Below are 9820 nucleotides of genomic sequence, written 5' to 3' on the forward strand. Positions count from 1 at the left end.
ACTGCAGTTAAGGCTGCTTCTGACCTTCACATCTCACATGTTTGTAGGTATGAATTCCAGCAGGAGCGCCTCTCCTTGTCAGCTCCTTGATCACCTGGGTCAGGAATTTGTTACCAGTGCATACCAGAAGCCTCCTAGATTGCTTGTGCCTTGCTGATTTGTCCCTCCAGCAGGTCATCAGGTGGTTAAAGTATCTCATGAGGACCAGGGCGTGCGAATACAAGGCTCCTCCCAATTATTTGAAGGAGGCCTCATCTTCTTCCTGATCAGGTGGCTCACAGCAGACAACCACAACAGTATTTCCCACACTGGTCTGCCTGCTAACCCTGATCCATAAGCTCCCAGGGGGCTCTACAGCAAAGCTCTATGCATTCTTGCTGCTTTCCCACATAAAGGGCAACTTCCCCCCTTGCCGTACAGCTGGTTCTTCCTGAAGAGCCTGTATTCATCCACCACAACACTGCAGTCCTGTGAGCTGTCCTACCACCTACGCATGATCCCAACAAGATCCTAGCCCTGCAACTACATGCAGCACTCAATTCCTCCCGTTTGTTCCCATACTGTGAGCATTAATGTACAGGCACTTTAAAGAGGCACTCAGTTGTGATGATTATACAGAAAAATCTATGAGAGCTTCCCCTGTAATGCAGATGGAAACACAACAAAACCGAAGGCAAATAAGCAGCACTATTTGATCGATCTGACTTCCAGATACATTATCTGGTCTTTTGTTAATGAGCTTTAAGATCAATTAAAGCCACTAGAAAGCATGTGACCTGCAAAATCTGTGTACACGTTACACAATTCTGCTTTGGCATCATAAACTCACTATTCTCCTGCATCAGGCTACAAGCAGCATGATGACTGTAAGCAGGCAGTCAAGCAAAGACTAGCCTTCTCACACTAGCCTTAAACCAAGACTGCTTTGCACCAGTGATGCCCAAAGCAATTCTGGACTTACATACTCCTACTACCCAAATGTAAGTGGACAAAGCAATCCCAATCTAAATCTGCTAGCTTATCAGAATATTACTTGGCTAACAATAATGTGATAAAAACAATTTTGATAATAAACTTCATTTATAATATATTGATTCCTAGTCTGCCCCCTGCCCCCAGAATTTCTTTAAAAAGTAAGCCCACTTCTCACACCCTCAACTGTTTAACATATTTCTGGAACTAGATTTTACTGAAATGCAACAACTGCTTTTGATAATAACCACATCAGCTGTGCATGTGCAGGCAAAATACATTCATCTTCCCACAATTTCAACCAATTCACTTACTAGATCAATCTAGTTTCTGCAATTTAAGTTAAAAATGGAAGAATTCTACAAAAACTATAGAACTAACAGATTTTACACCCTTTTCCAAGATGCTTAAGAAACTAGTCTGAAACACTCAAACTCTTGTCTACACGTATTTCACCTTTAAAGGAAGTAGATTTTGATAGTGCACTTCCCCTATCATATCAGCCTAAACTTAGCTTTCAGAATTTTTCCTTAAGTAAAACATTTAATTTCAATTTCTTCCCCCAAACATAAACATTAATCAAAAACAAAAACCATAACTGCCTTTGAAAAGGTAAATACCTTGACCACAATTACACAGTGTATTAAATGTCAAAATTAGATCACTTAACAGAGGTGCAAGTATGCCTAGTGAAACACAGCAGTTCAATGCAAAGTCATATTTATCACTGTGTTTTAATGGCTACCGGAGACAAACAACTTCTTAAAAGAATATACATTAATATTAGTTTTGCATTTCAATCTTTAATAGTTTCCAACTTGCTGATTTAAGAACAGTCCTGTAAAATTAATTCTTCCTTCTGTTAGACAGATAAGATACCCCCAAAAAAGCTGAAGTGTTCCAAAAACGCAGGAGCCTCTCTCAAATGGAGCTTAAGAAAATGGCTGCCAAAGTAAGGAGGAAGCTGCTGCACGCATCCAGTGAGGCAATACAAAGATGAACACTAAAGGGAAAGGAAGATTCACATTAATGTTATTTTTTGTTTTCAAAACTGAAATAATTTTCTACACTATTAGGAAAAAAAAATAAGACTGGGCATTAGCTTATTCAGAAATTCTGTCAAAGCAAGCACAAGGACTTGCTTTCAACAGTCATGTTACTATATAAAATGCCAAACTAGAACACTTGCACTGTTTGGGGTGGAGTGGGGTGTCTCAGACATTATCAGTGCCAGTGAAGGGTCCAGGGACAAATGCTATTACAGCACAGATCTCAGCTCTCAGCAGAAGGTCCTATACAGTGAGCCTTATTCTTATGAAACCTCGAGGGCACACCCAGACTCTCAGAGTCTAAATGCTTAAACACAGTAGTCCCTACTTGGCATCTGCAAGGGAAAGCTCTGAGTTTGAGACTGCAGGCTATTTCCTGACCAAGCAGCCACTCATCCCCTTCCAACCACAACCAGCCTTCCCCGGCTGCTAGAGCACAGGCTGAAGGAGAAGACTGGGTCTGGGTAAGCACTGCCATTACCTACCACAAAGAGCTGGACATTTGCCCTCAGACACAGCTGCCCCTCTGCCCTTTACTCCTTAGGCAGCAGCAGTCCTGACCCACTGGGATGGGCTATGAACAAGTGTGGGAAGTGGCATTTAGTCGGCTCAAGCAGCTGTTGCAGGCATCCTCCCAGAAAAAACAACAGACTGGAGAGAAGCCAATCAAATGCCACCATTGGACTGCTCCAGCTTATATGAAGTCAGGAATTCAGTGCTTGGATCCCCTCCTCCATCTCCTTCAAGCAAAATGGAGAGGAACAAACATGCCAATATGACAGCTTTTTTCTCACCATGCAGCAGTGAAAGAAACAAGCACATGTTAACCCATCAAAAATGGTCCTGAGATTCAGCATATGGTGGACTACTCAGGAACGGATTTTTAAACTCACCTTAGAGAGCACTACATTTTCAGGCACAGACAGTCTATTGCTTTAAGTGTTTTCACCAGTAGATTTAATGAAAATTGAAAAACAGCACACAGGCTGCAAAGTAAATCTAAAGTTATTAGCTCAGCGTTTGTTAACATCAAATTTGTCACTTGTAATGACAAGTGTGCACTGATTCCTTTTACAAAACTTTAAAAGTTATAAATTTGACTTTCAGTATCAATCTAGTAATATAACAATACAAATGAAATAATAAAGGAACAGACTTTAAAGAAAGCAATAAAAGTAAAATTTAGAAGAAACTTATGTCACACAGAAACCTACTTTGCCATTTCACTGAACATTTAAACTTGCACAGAGAGAGAAAATGCAACTGCAACACTGAAAATATTATTTAGCTTTTTAAATGTCACTAATGCAGCTCCACAAGCCAACTAATACACATTCAACTCTCCGCATTATGGAAAGAATCATTATAAACTGGGTAGAGTTCTTTCTTATTAATAGCATGCTTAAATAAACAGAAATAAAACAGATCTTGCATCTATAACACTGAGCTTCACAAAAGCAAAGCACCAGCTTCTGAGGGTGGAAAGTCCAGGCCAAGCATCCTGAGCCTGAGGGGGTCTTCCACAGTCATAAAAACACAGCAGCAGACTGCTGCCAAAAGACAAAGTCCTGCCCTCCACCATAATCATGTCCATCACACACACAACTGCCAGGACCTGCTGTACAAATCAGCTCTGGGAAATGATTTTCCTATGCGCTAATATAGAGAAGGAGCAGGCTGAGACAGATTTCAGAAGCAGCCCATACTTCCATGTCAGATGGATATGACTGTGCAACTGTGCTTCTAAACACAAATTTAATCTGAAATGGCAACCAGCAACGTTCTTCTGAGTTGCCAGTGGAGCAGTGACTGGAAAAAAGCAAAATACCCAATGAAATAATTAATTATTGGTTTTATGTACATTTTTCCTGTCTTAGAGCCACCTTTCTACAGAAACTTCATCTGAGCCTAACCTAATGTGCATCAAGAGAGACAGCTTAAACTGAAAAACTATAAATAAAAGAAAAAATACTTGCTTCAAATGTTTTGAAGCAAAAAAGGAAGTATTTTGTGTCATGGCAATTTGTTTAGAGAAAGAAAAACACAGCACAAAGTGACCCAGAAAAATGAAAAATACTATATTCTTCAGTTTCGAGAACTTTAGCATTCAAGGATGCTGGATAACAGTGTGGGATATGAGTGTTTGCAATGGAAGGACATCTCAAGTTTTCGAAATGGCTAATTACCTGTGCTATTCTCAAATTAACCTCGAGTGTTCAGAAGGAACATTTTTCACATCATGGAAAAATGCTTCGATAAGCTCTAGGTTTTGAAAATACTTTCAAGAAAAGGTTCACTGAGTAAACATGAGATTTCACCTATGATTTAGCAGCTCTTTCTCCCACCACTCCCCAGTACCTACTGAAACACAAACAAAATGTAAACCATTTCCAGCAAAGTCAGAAGCTGGACAAATTCTACTGCAAAAATGACATGTTTTTTCAGGCTTCTGCTGTTATCTGTACATCTACTTTCTTCCCACCCTCTGTTATGAAGGTGCTGGAGCTTATACAACGCAGCTGGCATAGCTGGCCTCAGTAAGTTAGCTCATAGCCAAATCGATGGATGGGCTGCAGATGACACGCAGTCCCAACTGCAGTCAAACACATAGCTCAGTCAAAATTAAAGAAAGTTTTCCCCTGCTGGACAGGCAACATATGATTGTCACAGGATTATCATGACAATCAGAATACCTGATAAAGCATTATTTGATAAACACAGGGCACCACCTTTCAAATTTAAAAGGCATTAACAGTCAGCAAAGCATAACGAGTAAATCAAATGAGAGAGAACCTCTTGGGATTTTAATGCCAAATCATGTCCAAATTTATAGTCTCGATGAAGTCACTAGGCAGAAGACCAGTGTCTGATGACTGTAAAAAAGACAGGTTTTTGGTGAGAATTACTTCTGTTCTCCAGCTGTCCTAGAAGGGATAAAGAACAAAGGCTAGTTTGTGCTCACTCCTATTTAAGCACTCAGTTACCTCTAGTGAAGCAGAGCATGGAAGACTTCACGAATGTTTTGTGATAGTTACTCAGAACACGTCTGTATTTTTTCCTAAGTAATATGGTTAAAGCAACTTGCAAAACACAGTAATGACAGGCCTACCGAAATGCTCAGATAGCAAGCTGTAACTTCATAAATGCCAAGCTGGGATCTATCCTATGATGCATACTCTGGAAAGTCACAATATCTTCATTAGCGCAACTGGCACAGGATAAAGTTGCAAGTACTCTATCTGCAAATACATACCTAGTCTTCACCGCACCGAACACTTCCATAGCATTATAAGCGTATCCTTAGCCATCTGTTTGCAAAAAAAGGATGTCCACTCGACCCGACGCCGTCCCATCGTCTCCCTCCCCCCGCGGCAGGGCACTCGCCCCCAGCGGCGGATCACCGAGCAGGCTCAACGCGTTTCGAGTCCGGCCGCGGCAGGAAGGGGCCGGCGGAGAACGGCCACCACCCCGCAGCTCGGCTGTGGAGCCGAGCAGCTCCGCAGACAAAGCGCAGCGAGGCCGGCCCTTCCCGCCGCGCCTCCCCTCCCGCTCCGCGCCGCGCCCGGCGGCGGCCCCCGGCCCGCCGGGCTCCGTACAGGGGCCCGCTGCCTCCCGCCTTTGTTCGCCGCCCCAAAAGCACGCTACCCCCCTTCTGCGGCACTGGCGCTCCCCCTCCCCGCCCCCAGCCCCGTCAGCCCCCAGCGCTCCCGGCCGCGGAGCGAGGCGAGGCCGCCGCGCCGCGTCAGGGGGCTCCGAGAGCGGGGAAGGCGACGCCGGGGCCCCAGCTCCCACCGCCGCCACCGCCCAAGCACGCCCCGCCACAGCACAAAGGCGCGGCGCGGCCCGCCCCAGGCGCCCGCTGGGTGCCCCCGGCGGAGGGAGGGGACGCCCCGCCGCTGCCTCTCACCTTCCAGCCCCTCCATGGCGCACCCCGACCACCGGCTGCAGCCCCAGCCCCGCCGCTGCTGTGGCAACGCCGCCACCTCCCGGCCCGCTAACAACCGCCGCTCCCATTGGCCGGGCGGCGCGGGCGGGCGGGCCCGGGCGGCCCCTCGCGGCCGCAGCCCCAGCCCCGGGGCGGGCGGACCTGCCGCCGCCGCCCCGCTTCTCTGCCAGCTTTCCTCCCTGCCCGCCCTGCCTCTGCGCTCCGGTCCCCAGCCCGCCCCGCCCCGCCTTACCGTCCCGCAAACCCGCTGCCCCCCCGGCAGCCGCCCAGCCGGGGTTCGGGGAGTCCCAAGCCCCCCTCCGCCCCGCCCGGGCCAGGGGGTGCCGCCCGCCCTTCGGCTGCGGCCCGCTGCGTCGGTCACCCCACAGGAGCGGGGCAGCCGGTCTGAGCATCTTCCCGCAAGCCCCGGCCTTAGCCCAAGGCTGGCGCAGTCCGACGAGTCGTATAGCCCGTACGTTGAGGTTCTGCTGCGATCAGGATCCGTCTCTTCCAAGAGCGGCGCTTGTACGTGAAGACCGAAGTAAAGGAAGGAGAAATACCGGTGCTGTTGAAAAAGCGGCAGAGCCGTCCGCCTCCGGGCGGGCGCGGGCAGGAGCTGAGATGGCGGCAGGGCTCCGCCGCCCTCAGCGCCTCTGGGCCGCGCGGGAGGGTGCTGGGGTGCAGCGCGGTGTAACGGGTGCTCCCTCGCTTGCGGGACAGCCACGGGCAGGAGAAACTCAAAAAGTGGTTTTCAGGGTCGTGTCCTGGAAATAGTCGCAGGTAATGGCCTCCTCCCCCTTTTTGCCTCCTGTTACTTTATTAACGGAAAGAGATGCTGGTATAAAATTAATATCCGAGGGTGTCTCCTGCTACAGGATAACGTTTCTTGAGTAATGGATGTTTTTGGAAAACAGTACTGCTAAATTGCTGTTGACTAATAAATATGAATAATGCTTGATACATACTGGAATTCTTCGGTTCCTTGTACAGGAGCTCCCCACACTTCTAGCAACAAAAGCCTTTAAAGATTTTTTTTTTCTTCAAGACATTATTTTAGAATTAATCCTTAAGATTTTTTATTTGTCTTTCTTGTGGCAATATGCCATGAGCAGCTAATAAAGTTTTTCTATAAAAACTACAATAAATCTTAAAGAAATTACTACTGTCTTTACAGGCACATGCAAATCATTTCTCTTCGTAGTCTAGATAGGTTGGTTGATACAGATTTACTTGTCCATAGAATCACAGTTACTGTCCTAATCATGGTACATCTGGGAATGCAACTCAAAGAAAGCAAAGCAAATACATAAAACCTAAATTAAATCACAGATTATGAGCATGTTGTCTTCTCTGCATCCCCTTAGCACAGGACAAATAGATCCAGATGCTGCATGCCAAACAGCCAGCATGTAAACCATGATTAATATATGATTAAAATCATCCTTTGAGACCAAAAGCTTGAATATATATGGTTATTCTAGCTGCAATTTTTCTAGGTAGTTTAGAACCATACTAAAAATACATTTCAGATTTGCCTTTGATCTATAGAGCTTATGCTTATAAAATTACAGGCCATGCCAGAAGAAACTAGTTTGCCACCATGTTGCAGAGTCTTAAATTTTGCAAATTATCCATTAAATCTTTGACATAAAACTTAAACGAGCCCATAGCTAGCAAGCATTTGCTGTTTAACTAACCATTAGGGTAGCGTATCAAAAGTGCATTTCCTTGTATGGTATTTCTGTACTTGGACTGCAAACTCAAAAACAGAGGCCTAGGATAATTTTATCTCTCAGCAGGCAAATCCTTTATAACAAAAACATAATTTTTATCTTGTGTTCTCAATTTAGTGAAGGGTTTCATATTAGAGGAGTGTTTTGTTTGGTTCGTTGTTTCTCTTTTAATTTGTGGTTATTTTTGTTAAAAACTGGGGCAGGATATAACTTCAGCTCAGCTGTCTTTAAGTGTCTACAACGTGGTGCTCACATCTGAGCTACCTGTCAAGTTCCTCAATATAGTCTATAGAGATTTGTCTCTGTAGTTATATAGTCTACAGAATGATCAGAGCCCTGGAGCACCTCCCCTATGAAGACAGTCTGAGAGAGTTGGGGTTGTTCAGCCTGGAGAAGAGAAGGCTCCAGGGAGACCTTATAGCAGCCTTCCAGTACTTAAAGGGGGCCTACAAGAAAGCCAGAGAGGGACTTTTTACAAGGGCATGTAGTGATAGGACAAGGGGTAATGGCTTTAAACTGAAGAGGGTAGATTTAGATTAGATGTAAGGAAGAAGTTCCTCAGTGTGAGGGTGGTGAGGCACTGGAACAGGTTGCCCGGAGAGGTTGTGGATGCCCCCTCCCTGGAAGTGTTCAAGGCCAGGTTGGATGGGGCTTTGAGCAACCTGGTCTAGTGGGAAGGTGTCCCTGCCCATGGCAAGGGGGTTGGAACTAGATAATCTTTAAGGTCCCTTCCAACCCAAACCATTCTATGATTCTGTGATTGAGGGTGCAATCTGCCTGGCCAAATGTAATACCTGTTTCAAGATAAGAGACAAGTAAACAGTCAACACCCGCATTAGAGTAGTCAAATCCTACTCTAGATTTCTTCAGGCTGAATCCTTTACTGAAAACAGACTTAATGCTTAGTTTTGCTCTGCAAGGATGCCATTGATTGAATTTGTCATCCCATTACTCATCTAAGAAATGAAAGAAATAAGAGCTGGCTTATAAAATAAAAGGCAAGTGGGCATTCTGCTCCAAAGCTAAAAGGTTTTCCTGGCTCTTGTGGCTGGTGTATGAACATTCATTGTGTAACTGTGCATATGGACAGCATACCTTAAAAGACTCCTGATGCTGAAAAGTAGCTGTCTCTTAATTGTGGTGTCCGTGTGGAGAACAGCGGACTAGTCCTCTATTATCATAGCCACTGTGCTACATGAATGCCTTCATAATTTTTCCTCCATACTGAAAAAAAACCCCAAGCCTATGTTATTCTGCTGTAGACCTACTAACCAAATGCAGGTCTGTTCTGCAATGACATTCTTAAAACATTTAGGATATTTTTTTTCCAAATTCTATGCTAAATGTATTAATTGTTAGTTTGCACCATGTATGCTTGTGCCAACATTGATTACTGGCTTAAACATTTTCCTTATTGTTTACCTCTTTGATGTATTTACAGGCAATTAGCATACATTCTATTTCAGTATTTGGCTTGTTAGCCTAAACAAAATAGACCTTTTCTCAACTGGCCTCAGAAACTATGCTTTCCATTTCCATAGTCATCGTGGTACCCTTTATTTACACCTATTCCACGTTAGTTCATATTTCATAGATGATCAGCATCTTAAACTATCCCTCATAGGTGATCTTACTGCATTGCTTAGATTTCTCTGCCTCTGTGGGGAATATTTCTACTAATGCATCTTAGGTTACATTTGCTATGTTATGGTAAGCTTGTAGCACCGTGTATATATTTAGCTCCTTTTCCATATCAGTTGTTTAGCAGGGGCAGCAATGATGATAGGAATTTTTGCCTCTAAAGAGTAATATAGTCTGAACACCTTCTGTTCAGAACCTTCAGTGTCTCTGAGAAGGACCAAGTAAATATAGCCCTAAACACAGAAGTCACATCTTCCTTGCTCATACTTGTTTTAAAGAATTGAAATACAAAACTAACATAGACGTGACTACCCGTGACCAAATTCCAGAAGGAATTCCAAAGAAGAGAGGTAAAAGGTAATCTGCAGTAAACTCAGACATTAAGCAGGAGTATAGAGATGCCACTTAAGATTCAGACATAGTTTCCAAAAAGACTCAGGTCTCTTTCTGCTGGCCAGTAAAGAGACAGTTTTTCAGTTTTAGTTGGCAAAAAAAGAGGA

The 9820-nt window shown here is 44.6% G+C and overlaps 1 protein-coding gene across 3 annotated transcripts in view; it reads right to left on the reverse strand.

Annotated features, from left to right (window-relative positions):
* ZC2HC1A (zinc finger C2HC-type containing 1A) overlaps positions 1–6063 on the reverse strand; it is a 37773-nt gene extending 31710 nt beyond the window's left edge. For 2 of the 3 annotated variants that reach the window (XM_030012012.2, XM_030012011.2), the window contains exon 1: positions 5929–6049. In XM_030012012.2, coding sequence (XP_029867872.1) covers positions 5929–5944 — 16 coding nt within the window. In that variant the 5' untranslated portion in view covers positions 5945–6049. Of the gene's footprint in view, positions 1–5928 lie in introns of all 3 variants that reach the window. The other variant, XM_041123061.1, reaches the window with a different exon arrangement.
* Between the last annotated feature and the right edge of the window lie 3757 nt (positions 6064–9820).

This window comes from Aquila chrysaetos, chromosome 4 (assembly GCF_900496995.4).
Source record: "Aquila chrysaetos chrysaetos chromosome 4, bAquChr1.4, whole genome shotgun sequence".
NCBI classification, from domain to species: Eukaryota; Metazoa; Chordata; class Aves; order Accipitriformes; family Accipitridae; genus Aquila; species Aquila chrysaetos.